The sequence below is a fragment of the Aureococcus anophagefferens genome, assembly GCF_000186865.1.
Source record: "Aureococcus anophagefferens unplaced genomic scaffold AURANscaffold_5, whole genome shotgun sequence".
NCBI classification, from domain to species: Eukaryota; class Pelagophyceae; order Pelagomonadales; family Pelagomonadaceae; genus Aureococcus; species Aureococcus anophagefferens.
Genome location: NW_008705565.1, coordinates 1,308,172 through 1,324,386, shown reverse-complemented (window position 1 = coordinate 1,324,386; position 16,215 = coordinate 1,308,172). Strand labels below are relative to the sequence as shown.

At 70.4% G+C, this 16,215-nt stretch overlaps 5 protein-coding genes across 5 annotated transcripts; 3 read left to right on the top strand and 2 right to left on the bottom strand.

Annotated features, from left to right (window-relative positions):
* Nucleotides 1-1,442: 1,442 nt before the first annotated feature.
* On the bottom strand, nt 1,443-2,875 carry AURANDRAFT_52888 (hypothetical protein; the record flags this gene model as incomplete). Its single annotated transcript, XM_009036671.1, has 3 exons — nt 1,443-2,361; nt 2,433-2,607; nt 2,668-2,875. 3 exons carry the CDS (start codon nt 2,768-2,770, stop codon nt 1,485-1,487), a joined length of 1,155 nt encoding a protein of 384 aa, XP_009034919.1.
* An 825-nt stretch (nt 2,876-3,700) lies between these two features.
* Nucleotides 3,701-5,689, top strand: AURANDRAFT_23003 (hypothetical protein; the record flags this gene model as incomplete). The annotated part of the gene is made up of 1 exon (XM_009036977.1): nt 3,701-5,689. The coding sequence occupies one exon, from the start codon at nt 3,701-3,703 to the stop codon at nt 5,687-5,689; it is 1,989 nt and encodes a 662-aa protein (XP_009035225.1).
* Nucleotides 5,690-5,919: 230 nt separating this feature from the next.
* On the top strand, nt 5,920-6,340 carry AURANDRAFT_23445 (hypothetical protein; the record flags this gene model as incomplete). The annotated part of the gene is made up of 2 exons (XM_009036978.1): nt 5,920-6,063; nt 6,200-6,340. The coding sequence occupies 2 exons, from the start codon at nt 5,920-5,922 to the stop codon at nt 6,338-6,340; spliced, it is 285 nt and encodes a 94-aa protein (XP_009035226.1).
* Nucleotides 6,341-8,042: 1,702 nt separating this feature from the next.
* On the bottom strand, nt 8,043-8,651 carry AURANDRAFT_22759 (hypothetical protein; the record flags this gene model as incomplete). Its single annotated transcript, XM_009036670.1, has 1 exon — nt 8,043-8,651. A coding segment is annotated over one exon (609 nt), but the record flags the coding sequence as incomplete, so codon positions are not given.
* A 3,923-nt stretch (nt 8,652-12,574) lies between these two features.
* AURANDRAFT_62635 (hypothetical protein) lies at nt 12,575-16,041 on the top strand (the record flags this gene model as incomplete). The annotated part of the gene is made up of 2 exons (XM_009036979.1): nt 12,575-13,777; nt 14,242-16,041. The coding sequence occupies 2 exons, from the start codon at nt 12,575-12,577 to the stop codon at nt 16,039-16,041; spliced, it is 3,003 nt and encodes a 1,000-aa protein (XP_009035227.1).
* Between the last annotated feature and the right edge of the window lie 174 nt (nt 16,042-16,215).

Genomic DNA, 16,215 nt, shown 5'->3' with positions numbered 1-16,215 from the left:
CGCGGCCGCGATGCTCGGCGGCGGCTTCCCATTCGCCTGCATGGGCCCCGTCCTCGTCAGCCAGGGCGGATGAATCCCCGACTTCCCTTTTTGTGCGCGCGCCCTGCCCCCTAGCCCCGCCCCGAACCCGCCGCGGCTAGCCCTGTAAGCTCCCATCCATACGTCATCCTCGAACGGAAGCAGGAAACTTGCCTTCAAAAACAGACGAGTTGAAATTCTGGGCTCTATCAATCGAGTATGGCTGCCCTTCTCGCCGCGCTCGCCAGCATCGTTGTCGCCGCCGCGGCGGAGCCCAAGACCTGCGCGCTGTACTTCGACTTCCACGAGAAGAAGAGCCCGTCGCGCGTGTCCCACCTCTATTTCGGCGAGGTCGCCGACGACGGCACCTTCGAGGGCGGCCAGCGCGCGGACCTGGGCCTGCAGTACGACCCCCAGGGCCAGCTCACCATCGCGCCGGACGGCAAGTCGCTCGCGTTCACGGGCATCGACAACCGCACGGCGCACGACCACTACGGCTGCTGCGACCGCACGGCGGTGATCAAGGTCGACATCGCGAGCGGCGCGTCGACGATGAACCACCTCGCGCGCAAGAAGCCCGTCGCCGGCGCGACCTGCGGCCTCTGGGGCTGCGGCTTCCTCGAGATCGGGCAGCTCGTCGGCGACAAAGTGCTGGGCTGGGTCGAGCCGCTGCTGCCGCCGACGCCGCCGGGCGAGGCCGCGGCCGCGCGCGCGCCGAGCGACGACTTCGGCCTGACGTTGGCCGAGTTCGACCTGACGACGGGCGAGGCCACGGCGACGCGGCCTTTCGCGCTCCATTACGGCGACGCGCACTCGCCGCAGATGACCGTGGGCACCGCGGCCTTTAGCGGCGACAAAATCTATTTCGCGTGCAACCCGGACCAGTCGAACGACGCCGTCGAGGGCGTCTGCTCCGCGCCGACGGCGCCGTCCAAGGACCCCGCGGAGGTCGGCGCGATCCCGTTCGAGGACCAGAGCTACACGATCACGTCCGTCGAGTACTCGGAGGCTCTCGAAGCGCCGGTTGTGCTCGCGCAGAAGATCCCCAACGAGAACATGACGGCCACCAAGGTCTACGCCGCCACGTCGCCGACCTTCGGCGTCGAGGCCCTCGTCGACCTCGGCGAGGCGCTCGGGTCGCTCCACCAGACGACGATGTCGGCCGACGGCCGCTACCTCATGGTCCTCGCGACGACGCCGTCGACGGAGCCGCAATACCCGAAGCAGCAATTACTGACCGTGGACCTCGTGGCCAAGAAGGTCGTCAAGACCATCGACGTCAAGGACACGGGCGCCTTCGGCATCGCGACGCTCGCGGCCGTCGCCTGCTAGAGGCTCAAACTTCATCCGCCGTCCGGAGTCCCACGTCCTCCTTTACCGAGGCCTCGCGTCGCTTCCGCTTGCGCCCGCCCCGGTCTAAGACGCACGGGAACCACACTAATCCGCGCGGGACTCAGGGGGGCGCCTCAGACGTGGAGCATCTGCATGGTCGTGTTGTAGGCGATGGCGACCCACTCGTGGTGCGCCGTGGACCACTGGAGCTGGTTCACCTCCGCGTCGGCCGTGTAGGCGAGGATGGGGTCGTCGATGGGCTTGGGCATGGCCGTGAGGTCCCAGATGAGCGCCTGGTTGTCGTCGGAGCAGGTGCAGAGGTGGCAGGAGCTGTGGGGCGCCCAGGCGATGGAGTTGACGCACGCCTGGTGCGCGCCGAGCTCCGCGACGGGGATCGACGGCACGCGGACGTCGAGGATGACCGTGCGCGGGTCGTCGGCGAGGATGGCCGCGAGGTAGTTGGGGTCCTGCTTGTTCCAGGCGAGGCGCAGCAGCGGCCGGAGGCTCGACGTCTCGTAGATGATCGTGCTGTGCTCGAGCGTCCGGAGGTCGAAGAGCCGCACGGACCCGTCGGCGCCCACGGACGCGAAGATGTCCTTGCCCCGGGCGAAGGCGATGTCGTAGACCTCCTTGTCGTGGGCGATGAGCTGCGTCTTCACCGCGGGCACGCTCAGGTCCCAGATCGTGCACGTCGTATCGATCGACGACGTGCCGACGAGGCTCGGCTCCGTGTCGTTCCAGTCGAAGGACGTCAACGGCGCGCAGTACTCCGAGTTCTTGTTGTTGTTCAGCAGCGCCACCATCTCCACGGACGACGCGCTCTCGGCGTCGCTCGCCTCGCGCTGGTCCGGCACGGACCACACGCGGAGGTAGTCGCCCGTCGTCGCGAGCAGGTCCCGCCGGCTCGTCCGGTCCGGCGACCACATGATCTTCGTCGCGGGGTAGGGGTGCTCGAACTCGCCCACGGTGACGAAGGCCGCCTCGCTGTCCGCGGCCTTGCCGGGGTTGTGCCTGCGCGCGAACGTTCGTCGGCGGTCGGGCGCGCGCGCGGGGTGTACGTCGACGACGCCGGGGAGACGCACGCGCGCTGGAGGGCGGCGGCCGTGCGGTCGCGGCCGACGCCCGTGCCGACGCACTTCTCGTAGGCGTCGCGGCGCTGGACGATGGACACGCGGTTCGCGTACTCCTCGACGAACGACCCGAGCGCGAGGCGGAAGCCCCGCTCCGGCTCGTCGCGCTGCGACCAGGCCATCGCATCTGCGCGCGGGGGGGGGCGCTCGGGCGGGGGTCGCGGGGGCGGGACGCTGCGGTGCGCACAGATGGTCCAGTCGGCGTCGTGCGTGTAGATCTCCTTCTTCTGCGCGCTGGACGAGCGCGTCTCCGCGCCGCCCGCCGCGTTCGGCGCGGCGGGTTGCTCCATTTGTGTGTGGGTGCTGCTGTGTGGGATTTGCGGGTGGGCGCGTGTGTCGGGCGCGCCTCTCACGAACGCGAGTGAGCTCGGGCCATGCTCAACGTTTTGACTTTTGAGCTCTGTGAGCTGACGATGCCTTCGATGTGCCGCAGCGCGCGCCGCGCGCGCGCGTGACGCGTACGGCGGATTCGGTGACCGCCACGGTCTCCTCGCGGCCCCTCGATCAGTTCGTCTAGTCGATCTCGCAACGACAGGTAATGGCCCTGGAGCTGCCGCAGGAAGGCTTGAGCGTCGCGCGCGAGCGCCGGGTCGCGCGCGACGAGCGCGCCTTGCCCGAATATTCTGGGGCGAGGCCGCGCTCGACGCGGCCAAGGCCAAGCTCGAGGGCAGCACGCGCCTCGGCGCGCCGACGACGGCGTCGCCGACCTCGCTGGGCCAGTCGCTCTCGACGTCCGAGGTCGAGGCCATGGTCGGCGTGGGCCTGCGGCCCGACGAGGTCGGCGATCGCAGGGGGGCGCTGCGTCCATCGCCGCGGGCTACGGCTTCAACGGTCCGAACGGCGCGGACCCGGTCGCCGCGGGCGCCGCAGGGGCCGCCGTGACCAACGCCGCGGGCTACGGCTTCGGAAGCGGCGGCCCGGCGGACTACGCCGCGCCGCGACAGCGCGCGGCTGATTATGGCCGCTCGCGCGATGGCCCCCGGCGACGCGCGGCGCGGCGACGACACGCTCCACAAGGAATGGAGTCGCATCCCTCTGACGCGCTCCGCGCCGTCCGGCGCGCGCGCGGAGAACGGCGCGAAGCCGATGTTGGCCTCGACAAGACATTGCGCCACGGCAGCATCGCATCGACCTTCAGCGACGAGGTCCGAAGCCCGCGTCGTCCGAAGCGCGGACTCGCACGACACAAAACCATGCAGCTCTCGCGGAGCGTGGCGCGCATGGCCGCGGCGGCGGCGCGGCGGCCGGCGACCCAGTCGTCGAGCGCGCGGTACCTGAGCGCCGAGGCCGGCGACGTCGTGGGCATCGACCTGGGCACGACGAACTCGTGCGTGGCCATCATGGAGGGCCGCACGGCGCGCGTCATCGAGAACGCCGAGGGCGCGCGGACGACGCCGAGCGTCGTCGCCTTCGCCGACGACGGGAGCCGCCTCGTGGGCCTCCAGGCGAAGCGGCAGGCGGTGACGAACCCCGACAACACGCTCTACGCGACGAAGCGGCTCATCGGGCGCAAGATCGACGAGGCCGAGGTCGGGACCATCAAGCCCCTCGTGCCCTACAAGATCGTCAAGGCCGACGGCAGCAGCGACGCCTGGGTCGAGACGCGCGACGGCACAAAGTACTCGCCGTCGCAGGTCGGGTCGATGGTCCTCGGCAAGATGAAGGAGACGGCCGAGGGCTTCCTGGGCCGCGACGTGGGCAAGGCCATCGTGACCGTGCCGGCCTACTTCAACGACAGCCAGCGCCAGGCGACGAAGGACGCGGGCAAGATCGCGGGGCTCGAGGTCCTCCGGATCATCAACGAGCCGACGGCCGCGGCGCTCGCCTACGGCATGGACAAGACCGACGACGGCAAGCTCGTCGCCGTCTTCGACCTCGGCGGCGGCACCTTCGACGTGTCCATCCTCGAGATCTCCGGCGGCGTCTTCGAGGTCAAGAGCACGAACGGCGACACGATGCTCGGCGGCGAGGACTTCGACGAGGAGCTGCTCAAGCACCTCCTCGCCGAGTTCAAGAAGGAGAGCGGCCTCGACCTCTCGGGCGACGCCCTGGCCATGCAGCGCCTCCGCGAGGCGGCGGAGAAGGCGAAGCGCGAGCTCGACGGCCTCGCGAACACGGACGTGTCGCTGCCGTTCATCACCGCGGACGCGACGGGGCCGAAGCACCTCAACGTGAAGCTCGCCAAGGCCCAGTTCGAGGGCATCGTGGCGGACCTCGTGGACCGCACGCTGGCGCCCTGCGGCAAGTGCGTCACGGACGCGGGCGTCGACAAGGCGGCCATCGACGAGGTCATCCTCGTCGGCGGCATGACGCGCATGCCCAAGGTCCAGGACACGGTGGAGTCCTTCTTCGGCAAGAAGCCCCACCGGGGCGTGAACCCCGACGAGGTCGTGGCCATGGGCGCGGCGATCCAGGGCGGCGTGCTCCGCGGCGACGTCAAGGACATCCTCCTCCTCGACGTGACGCCGCTGTCGCTCGGCATCGAGACGCTCGGCGGCATGTTCACGCGCCTCATCAACCGCAACACGACCATCCCGACGAAGAAGGCCCAGACCTTCTCGACGGCGGCGGACAACCAGCCCCAGGTCCAGATCAAGGTGCTCCAGGGCGAGCGCGAGCTCGCGGCCGACAACAAGCAGCTCGGCCAGTTCGACCTCGTCGGCATCCCGCCGGCGCCGCGCGGCACGCCCCAGATCGAGGTGAGCTTCGACATCGACGCCGACGGCATCCTCAACGTCTCCGCCAAGGACAAGGCCACGGGCAAGGAGCAGTCCGTCGTCATCCGGTCCTCCGGCGGCCTCTCCGAGGACGAGATCGAGAAGATGGTCCGCGACGCCGAGGACAACGCCGCCGCCGACGCCGAGAAGAAGGCACTCGCGGAGGCGAAGAACGAGGCCGACGCCCTCGCCTACACGACGGCCAAGTCCCTCGACGAGCACGCCGACGCGCTCGACGACGAGACCAAGGCCGACGTCCAGGGCAAGCTCGACGCGCTCAAGAACCTCAGCGACGACGCGCCCCTCGACGAGCTCAAGGCCAAGATCGACGAGCTCCAGGCCACGGCCCAGAAGATCGGCGAGCAGGTCTACAAGAGCTCCCAGGACGCGGCCGCGGACGACGGCGCCAAGGACGCGGACTTCGACGAGAAGAAGGCCGGCGGCGACGACGCCGAGAAGAAGGACGAGAAGAAGGACGAGGAGAAGAAGTAGGCGGGGCCTCCGCGCGACCGATCTTAACAAGCCCCTCGACTCGACAAGGGAAGGACTGCCGGGCGGGATCTTCGGGTGCGCACCCCCTTCAATAACTAGTCCAACTCGTGAGCTTGAACTTTGCTGAGCTCGACGAGGCGCCTCCTCCGCCCGCCGCGCCGCGCCGTCCGCGCCGCCGCCCGGGCCTCCACCCGTCTCTCCGCAGCGCGCGCCGCCGCCCGGTGTCCGCGATGAACGCGCTCCAGAACATCCCGGAGCACCAGAAGCCCGAATTCATGCGGAGTCTGGAGACTATGCAGATGAAGGACTCGCTGAAGATGTACAACAACCTCGTCGAGCAGTGCTTCGCCCACTGCGTCGCCGCGCGCGACGGCGTCTCCTTCGAGCGCGCGCGCCGCACGGCTGCTGTTTCGTCCGCGCGCGCGCCGCGCGACGCGCGCGACCTCTCTTAAAACCGAATCCCCCGCGATGCGCCGACCTCTCTCAGAAACCCGACCCCCCCCGCCGCAGAGCTTCCGGAGCAAGGCGCTGGACAAGAAGGAGGACGAGTGCATCTGCAGGTGCGCCGAGAAGTACATCAAGCTGACGCAGCGCGTCGGCTTCCGTTTCGCGGAGCACCAGGCCGCGCAGGGCGCCGCGCCGAGCCCCTAGGCCCGTTAATCGCCCGTCTCGCTTCGCTTACGCCCGCCCTACTCGTCGTCCTCGACGTCCTCGTCGGCGTCGCTCGGGGGCGACGGGAGCTTCTTCGCGCCGGCGTAGAGCTGGTCCTCGGGCCGCGGCGGCGCCTCCTCCTCCTCCTTCGCGTCCGCGCCGCAGAAGCGCCGGTTGAGCTCGGCGTCCGGGAACCTGCGGCGGCGATACGTTCTCGAGGAGGCGCGAAACGACGGGGGCGCCGCGGGAACGCGCGTGATCCAGCCGTGGGCGATGTCGTAGGAGACGTCGCCGCGGCGGCCGCCGAGCGAGAGCATCTCCTTGACGGTGCCCGCGCCCTTGTACTGGTCGTAGAGGTCCGCGCTCTTCGTGCCCGCCTTCTTGGGGTTGTCCTTCTGGATCTCGATCGCGTAGTCCATCTGGATCATCCTGCGCGCGCGGCTCGAGCGTTTGCGAGGAAAAAAAGACGCGGCTCGCCGCGCTCGTCGATGTCCGCGGCGTCGACCTTGGGCCGCGGGTCCGCGAAGCGCCACTTGTAGCCGCCGGCCTGGGGCGCCTGGCCCCGGCAGCACGCGATGATGTCGGCGGGGTCGCCGACGGAGTGGAGCGACTCGGCGGCTTTGCGCGCGCTCTGCCAGCGCGCGATCTTCTCCTCCGTCGCGACGTCGAGCTGCTCCACGGACGAGTGGGCGCTCTGCCGGTTCGCGGCCTCGACGTGGCGGCCGCCGCGGACCTTGCGCCGCTTGGACCACGCGCTCTCGTCGGGCTTCTGCCACGCGCGGAGCTCGCCGAGGCCGCAGTCCGCGGCGGCGCCGTCGGCGAAGACGACGCGCACGGTGCCGGGCTTGCGCGTCGCGGACACGGACGCCGGCACGCCGACGACGGTCCCGGCGAACCACCCGGCGCCGCCGCCGGGCACCTTGGCCAGCACGCTGCACCCGACCTGCGCGCGCGCGGGCGGTGATGCGGCTGCGATCGCGCGCGCGCGCGCGCGCGGACGCACCGGGTACTCGGGATACTCGGCCACGCTCGTCGGGGCGGATTCCATGGTCGGCGTTGCGTCGATTCTGCAGCCGGACCGCGTGCTCGGTGCCAGAGGTTAGGCCTCAGCAAGAGCCCATTGCCCGGGCGACCCACCTCGAAATTCAAGATGCCGACAAGATCCCGCGAGAAGGCCTCCGGACGTCACTACGACCGCAGATTACATGGGCATAATCTTGTTGTTGCGGGCCTCTGGGCTCGCGACGGGCGTCTCGTCCTCGTCCTCCTCGTCGCCCTCCTCGATGACCGCGTCGAAGCCGCCGAGGCCGCCGCCGCCGAGGCGCGGCGGCGACCCGTCGTCCTTCGCCTCGGGCGCCGCGGCGTCGTCGCGCTCCGTGACCTCGATGAGGTTGTTCGCGTAGGGCGTCGCCTGCCGCTGGAGCTTCTTCTTGGGCGCCGCGTACGTGTGCTTCGCGCCGACGGCCCGCGTGCCGATGGCCCGCTGCGCGTCGTCCTTGCCGAAGGCGCTCTGCGTGTACTGCTTGCCGAGCTTGAAGATGGAGCCGACGCGCCGCCGGAAGGTGCCGACCTTCTTGCGCTTCGTGTGCAGGTTGCCCGCGTACTCCATGTAGAAGGGCGTCATCGCGTCCTCGGAGTCGACGTAGTCGGCGTCCTGGACGCCGTCGATCTCCGCGCCCGGGTCGTACTGCATGAGCATCTGCACGCGGTTGAGGGACACCTCCTTCATGTAGACGCCGACCTCGGGGAAGTCGGAGCAGACCTGGAGCAGCACCTCCGGCGGCAGCGCGAAGACCTCGAGGGCGCCCGCCGCGCGGATCGTCGCGGTGCGCTTGACGCCCAGCAGCGCCGCGCTCTCCCCGAAGTAGCAGCCGCTCGCGAGGAAGCGCAACGGCAAATTGTTCGCCGCGCGCAGCAGCACCTCGCAGAAGCCGTTGTTCACGAAGAACATGTCGCCGCGCGACGCGCCCTCGGTGATGACGATGTCGCCGTCGAAGAACGAGTTCGCGCGCAGGTGCGTCGCGATGGCGGAAAAAAAGGCCTGGGGCGAATTCTTCAGCACCGGCGTCTTCGGCCGCAGCGCGCGCGTGTTGTAGAGCGCGATCTCCTTCCGGAGCTCCACGTTCAGGTCCACGAGGATCGACTCCTCGTCGAAGAGCTTGCCGCCGACGAAGCGCACGTAGTAGTAGTCCTTGACCCGGTCGATAATGTTCCGCGGGAAGTTGTGCATGTGCATGTACTCGAGCGCCGCGCAGAGCTTCTCCTCGAACTTGTGGCCGCCGACGTTCGCGTTCGCGATGATCGCCGCCATGTTCGACACGAGCATGGCGAAGAAGACCGTGCCCACGTAGAGGCACAACAGCGTCACCCAGGACTCGACCTTGCACCAGCCCGTCGTGCCCACGCAGGTCTGCGCGACGCCCGGGTACTCGTACGCGACGGACACGAACGTGCCGAGCGTCTTGTAGACGCACCACGTGTAGCGGTCGAGGACGGACTGGCGGTTCTCGCCCTGTTTGTCCATGAGGCCCGCCTGGACGATCCACGACTCCTCGGGGAAGTCCCAGAGGCGGCAGAGCATGTACGTCGAGCACCCGAGCCAGTGCGCGAGCGCGAGCAGCACGCAGAAGAGCCGCAGGAGCTTGATGACGCTGTCGGAGATGCGGATGTTCGACTCATCCAGTAAAATCAGCGTGCTGTTGCGCAGCTTCCTGTACCAGGCCGTGTTCGACACGAGCTTCACGAACGCGACGATGCGCTCCCACCGCAGCAGCTTCAGCGCGCGCTTGCTCCGCAGCAGCGCGAAGGACCGGCCCGTGAGGCGCTCCAGCACCGCCGACGCCGGCACGGACGACGCCAGGTCGACGACGAGCCAGCCCTTGGCGTAGCGCGCGGCCGTCTTCCGCCGGTCCATGACGAGGTGCTGCTTGTCGTCCTCGAAGCCCACGAAGAAGTTCTTCACGACGTCCAGACAGAAGAAGACGTCCACAAACACGCCAAACAGGAAGACGTCGTGGCGCTCGGCGACCTCGTCGAAGGCGAGCTCCACGGGCAGGAACACGAACTGCGCGATCAGCAGACACACGACGAGCGCGTTGAACATCTGCACCGCGTAGTCGTCGGGCCGCCGCAGCGCGACGCCGGGCACCCAGGACTTGGCCCGCCGGCCCGTGTCGCCCTCGTCCCACTCGTCCTCGTTGAACTCCGTGAACCGCGCGCGGAAGTCCTCGCACGCGGTGCCGAACAACCGCGCGCGGCAGTCCTCGACCTCCGTCGTCAGCGCCAGGAACTCGGGCTCGCTGAGGGCGTCGCCGGGCTTGAACTTGGTGCGCTCGAAGGCCATCTCGATGCACTTGAGCGGCACGGGCCGCCGGATGTTGACCATGGCCTCGTAGACGTCCTTGGCCTTGAACTCGCCGTTCGCGTGCACAAAGGCGTCGTAGGCGAGCTCGGCGCGGTCGACGAAGGCGCCGACGCCCGCGGACCGCGCGAAGCGCGCCTCCTCGGCGAGCTGCTCGTTGCCCATGTTCTTCCGCGCGAGCGTCCGCGCGTAGCGGCGGTCGCGCTTCTTCCTAGCGCGGTCCTGCTTCCGCAGATCCTTGATGGCCTGCTTCATGCTCGTCCCGCCGAGGAGCTTGACCTTGTCGCGCCACTTCTCGAAGGCGAGCTTGAGCTTGGCGCCGGGCGTGACGTCGCGTTCTAAAGTCGCGACCTCGAGGCGCCGCATGATGCTCTGCGTCATGGGGTGGGAGATGGCCTTGATCGTGCGGTTCTTCAAAATGTCCTGGAGCTCGTTCTCCTTTAAACGGGTAAAGACCTTGGCCTTGCGCATGGCCTTGCCGCTGCCCTGGGCCTGCTTCCGCGCCTTCGCGGAGGGGCGTCGCGTGCCCGGGAGCTGGAGCTCGAAGGACTTGACGGGGCGCTCCTCGTGCTCGGCGAGGTGCCCGTTGCTGCCCATGGGCGCGAGGCGCCGCGGCGCCGCGGCGCTCGGCTTCTGGCGCACCGTCGCCTTCGCGCCGCCGGCCGCGGCGCCGGCGCCCGCGGCGCCGGGGAACGCCGTGCGCATCGTCGTCCCGAAGCGCGCGCCCCCGCGCTGCTGGACCTGCGGCTCCGTGAGCCGGTCGCAGTGCTCCAGCAGCTGCGCCACGGACGCCGTCTCCTCGAGCGCGTTGTCCGTCTCGAGCAGCACGGCGTCGAGGGCCTCGTGGGCCGCCCGCAGCTGGGCGCCCAGGAACTCGATCTGGAGCAGCACCATGGCGTCCTGCGGCCCGCCATCGGACCCGAAGGAGTCGGCGCGCTTCAGCGCGCCGCCGGCGCCGTAGGAGTCGGCGCGCTTCATAGCGCCACCGCACTCCCCGCGGCGACCAGCCTCGGGCAGCGCTCGTCGCGCGAGTTGCGAATTACGAGAGCTGTGTTGATTGAAGGTAAGGTGCCGCGTTTTGGCCGGGGTGGGGTCTGTTTGCCACGACGAGCGGGGCTGCGACGAGCGACTGAAGAAAGCGTACATGCCCCATCGCCCCTTAAGAAACGTTACATGAACGACACGACGCCCGGGATGGACTCGCGCGAAGGCGCGTGCGCCTCCGCGGTCTCGCGCGCGGCCTCGCGCTTCCGCGCGCGCTTCTCCGCGCGCTTCGCGGCCTTCTTGGCCTGCTTCGCGGGCTTCTTCGGCACGCGCGCGCCGTGGTCGGCGGCGGCCCCGGGCGCCGCGCGCCGGTTCTTCTTCTTGCCCTTGTAGACGGCGCCGCTGCCGTCCTCGGGCGCCTGGCCGCGGCCCGCGGCCGCGCGGCGCCGCGCCTCCGCGTCCGTGGGCTTGCCCGAGGCCATCGCGCGGCGCAGCGCGGGCTTCGTGCGTTTCGGCGGCCACGCCGCGTAGCCCGCGTCGTTCTGGAGGAAGAAGAAGGCCGTGTCGTAGGGCGACGCGCGGTGGCGGTCGCGGCGGCTGTGCTGCGCGCCGTCGACGTAGCCGTGGTCGTCCGCCGCGACGAGGAGCGGGCCGTCCCGCAGGAACGGCGACGCGGACAGCCGCGCCCAGGCGTCCGAGTCCGTCCAGCCCGGCACGACGAAGACGAAGGACAGGGGCTTCGTCGCGGCGGCGAGCAACTCGCGCGCGTGGTCCGCGGCGCGCGCCAGGACGTCGTCGACGAACGGCGGGTTCACCTCGTAGGACCCGCCCGTCGGGTGAAAGTCGAAGAAGGAGCCGATGGACCCGAAGGGCGCGTCGTCGACCAGCGACGCGGAGCAAAAGGGCGCGAAGTAGCAGTTGAGCGGCGACGCGAAGCACTCGAGCGTGACGCCGCCGACGTCGCGGAGGCACGCGAACGCCCGGGAGGGCAGCGCGGCGTGGAAGCCGTGGCCCGCGGCGCCCGCGTAGCGGCAGAGCACGCGGAAGAGGTCCTCCTCGAAGGGCGCGTCGCCGCCGAAGGCGTCGTGCATGGCCCGCAGCTTGGCGACGTGGCCGTGGTTCGCCTTCAGGAGTCGGCCGACGCGCCGGCCGCCCGCGCCGACGAGCTCGACGTCCGCCGTGTGCCGGTGGCTCGTGACGCGCACGGTCCCCTCGCGGGTTTCGCCGGCGTCGTCGCGGTTGCCCGCGGCGGCCTCGCGGACGACGCGCCGCGCGGCGGCGCCGTCGAGCCCCGCGCGCGCCAGCTCCGCGGCGAGCGCGTCCGCGGGCGCGCCCGACGACGACCGCGGCGCGCCCTCGCCCGTCGCGAGCTGCCAGCGCTCGAAGGCGAGGAGCGGCGCGCCGTGGGCGCGCGGCCGCTCGCGCGCGAAGAGGCGGCCGAGGCGGTCGCGCGCGCGGTCCGCGAGCCGCGCCCGGGCCAGCGCGGCGCCGGGCGACGCGGGCGCGCGCCGCGCGGGCAGCGGCCGGCTCGTCGCCGGCTTCTTCCGGCAGGCGCCCTCCCAGAGCTCTTGCGTTTTCGCCGGCGTCGGTGGCGCGGTGGCGCTCTCCGTGGCGGCCAAGCGCGGCTTCACGTGCGTGGTCTTGTGCAGGGGCTTGTTCGACGACGTGCGGCGCCGCTGTTTCAAGGAGATGGTCTGCTGCTTGCCCATCGTTCGATTTCCAAGTTTTTGGCGTGCTGCGAGCCCGTCAGATGCGCGAATCGCGTCCGAGAGACGGCAAAAATGCGCGGCCCATCGCCTCGGTGAAGTCGCTCGATGTTTTGTTGACGTTCAAGATGCCGTGCGCACAGGTGAGAACGCGCCAACGAGTTGTGGTGCGACGCGAAGACCATGAGGCTCGTGATCTTTGCTGCTCTCGCCCTCGGGGCGGCCGCGGGCGCCTGCGGCCCGGAGGACGATCTCATCCAGGAAGAGACGTGCTGCGAGAAGAAGGCGTCGGAGGAGAGGTGCCACCGGTTCTTGGGGTGCGTTTGGACGGGCCCCGGGTCCGCCGAGCAGTGCGTCAAGCGGCCGCCCCCGCCCCCGCTCACGCCGGTCCTCGCGGCGCCCGACGCCTTCGAGGGCGGCGAGGCCTTCACCGAGGGCGGCGACGCGTTCGCGGGCGGCGACGGGCCCTCGTGCGCGTCGAAGAAGGGCCGCGACTCCAAGTCCTGGCACCGGAAAGACGCCCCGACGAAGACCTGCGCGTGGGTCGAGAGGAAGCCGACGAAGCGGTGCCGCAAGAAGGGCGCGACCGGCGCGCGGGCCTTGACGGAGTGCGTCCGCGCCTGCGCGTCGTGCCCCTCCGGGGGCGCGTGCGTCGACGACGCGACGTGGTCGCACACCAACAAGAAGAACAAGGAGATCGACTGCGTCAGCGTCGCGCGCAACGCCGGGCGCCGCTGCGCCTTGCCGGGCGCCGCGGCGGCCTGCGAGCGGACGTGCGGTGGGTGTTCCGGCGACGCGGGCGCCGTCGTCGGCGCGACGACGACGACGGTCGCATTCGCGGGTGGGGCGGAGTGCGAGAACGACGAGACGTGGACGACGCCCAAGGGCGTGGGCTGCGGCAACCACCGCAAGAAGAAGTGCAAGCAGCAGACCGGCTGCACGTGGAAGAGGGGGTGCAAGGACGACAAGGCGAAGTCGTGCGGCGACCTCTTCAAGAAGTACGACAAGAAGAAGGAGCAGGGCAAGATGAAGGAGAAGGACGAGAAGAAGGTCAGCAAGTTGTGCGACAAGAAGAAGGACGCCGCGAAGACCAAAGCCTCCGCCGCGTGTCGCGAGAGCTGCGGTACCTGCCCGGCGGAGAGTCCTCCGGGGACCGCGAGCCCGACCCCGACGCCCCTCGGGCAATGCGGCTGCGGGCTCGTCGCGGGCAAGTCGTGCACGGGCCTCGTGGGCAACGAGGGCGCGCCTCCGGACAGCGCGTGCGTCCTCTACTCCTTCGCGGACTGCGAGACGAAGGCGCCGTGGGTCGGCTGCGTCTGGGAGCTCCCTCTGACGCCCGCGCCGACCTCGCCCGCGCCGACGCCCGCGCCGACGGTCACGCCGATGGTCACGCCGATGGTCTCGCCCGCGCCGACCTCGCCCGCGCCGACCTCGCCCGCGCCGACGCCCGAGGATTGCACGATTCCCTGCGCCCATGATCCTGACGACAGCGACACCGGGGCTTCGTCGCAGAGGATAGGACGGGCCGGCCGTGCCAGTACTGGACGTCGCAGCAACCCAACGCGCACACATATCTCGACACGGATTACGGCGCGACGGACCAAGACGGCGACGGTTGCGCCGTGTACCAGGGCAACCCAAGTTGGTGCGGCTTGTTCGACGACGACGACTTCTCCTCCAACGACATGTGTTTCGCGTGCGGGGGGGGGAACCCTTACCCGAACGCGGGCCTCGGCGACCACAACTTCTGCCGCAACCCGGACGGCAAAAGCGGGGGGGCGTGGTGTTTCAACGCGGATGCCGATCCGGCCGCCACCGGCCAATCCTGGGACTACTGCGACGTACCCCAGTGCAACCCGAATTGCGACCTCTCGCCGACGCCCGCGCCGACGCCCGCGCCGACGACGACGACGACGACGCGCGGCGCCGTCTCCTGGACGCACGCGGGCACGTTCCTGGGAGCGGGGTACGACGACGCGGCCGGGCTCGAGGGCTCCTTCGCCGTCTCGGGCGACGGGCGCGCGGTCGTCTACGGACTGAGCGGAGGCAATCCGTTGCGCGTCCGCGAGCGCCGGGAGGACGGGAGTTGGACGTCTCCGCAGCTCGCCGACTGCGGCGCTTACAACTGCGGGAGAGAAGCGGATATCTCGCGCGACGGCTTGGTCGTCGCGGGGAGCGCGTCGAAGGACTGGTCCGGCAGGGTCGTCGTCCACCGGCGTCCCGCCGGCGGCGCGTTCGAGACGAGCGTGGCCCTCGAGGGCGGAGCCTTCCTATACCCGAAGGCCGTCGCGCTGTCGGCCGACGGCGGCGTCGTCGCGGCGCTGCTCACCGACCGGGCGGCCGCCGCGGCCTGGGACGGCGCGTCCTGGCGCAGCCTCGCGCCCTGGCCCGACGCCGGGTCCCACCGGTGGACTTGCATGGACCTGAGCGCGGACGGTTCGACGCTCGTCCTCGGCTCCTACTACTCGCCCCACTTTGACAACTGGTACGCCGCCGCCGGGGCCGAGGAGTGTCGGGCGCGCGCGTACCGCTGGACGCCGACGGCGGACGACCCCTTCGAGGGCTCGTGGGTCCAGGTCGGCGGCGACGTCGAGACGGCGCTCGCGGGCGGGAACGAGCTCGTCCCGCAGTCGGTCGCGGCGAGCGCCGACGGGCGGGCGATCGCGGTCGGGAGCAACGGCTACGAAAACCACGCGTGGACGACGATGAAGGGCCGCGTCGAGGTCTACGACCTCGTCGACGGCGCCTGGTCGCCGCAGCCGGTCCTCGAGGCCGACGAGGGGGGCACGAAGTTCGGCGAGGACGTCGCGCTGAGCGACGACGGGAGCGTCGTCGCGTTCTCCGCGCCGCGGGAGCTGTCCGACCAGAAGGGCGTCGTCCGCCTCTTCCACTGGGACGGGCACGCCTGGACGCAGGACGGCGCCGACATCAACGGGGTCGCCAAGGGCTCCTTGTCGGCGGGAGGCCTCCGAGGCGTCGAGATCAACGCGGACGCCTCCGTCGTCGCCGCGGGCGCGTTCTACGCCACGGACTCCGGTAGCATCCGCGTCTACGAGCACGCGCCGCGGCCGACGCCCGCGCCGACGCCCGCGCCCACGGCGACGCCGAATTCGCCCGCGCCGACCGTGCCCTCGACGCCCGCGCCGACGGCGACGGCGGCGACGACGACGGCGCCGCTGGACGCGGAGGATCTCGCGAGCTACGAGGGCGAGATCGTCCGCCTGGAGACCGGGTCCAGCTGCGTCGAGGTCAAGGTCGGGCACTACGTCGGCTACTCGCCGGGCGACTGCGACGGCCAGGCGAACACGGTCGACTACGGCACCTACGATGCTTCGAGCGCCAACAAGAAGAAGGTCCAGCATTACACGGGCGGCGACCTTTGCACGACCTGCGAGCACCTGGAAAGTTGCTTTGGCTACTGGTGCGATTATTGGACTGGCCTCGAAGGATCCTCGCACACGTGCAATAGCCTCGACTGGCAGTTCGGGTGCGACTGCGACGGCTGCAGCTGCACGAAGCCGCCCAAGGACGCCACGGAGTCGACGCTGGAACTCGTCCCGACGTCGCAGCTCGCCGCGGGCGCGCGGGAGCTGTCCTTCGCGCAGGTCGACGGATGCACGTGGTCCTTCGAGCTCAGGGTCGGCACCTGAGCCGACGATGCCGAAGATCGCGACTACCGCGGCTGCCGCGACGACGGTAGGCGCGCGCGCTCCCACCCCGAAGGCAAGCTCTCCCCCTCCCCTCTCCCCCGAGACGGCCCCGCCCCGCGCCGCCGAGCGCCGCGTCGGCGAGGCCGGCCGCGAGCGAGCTCGCGCCCCCTCTCC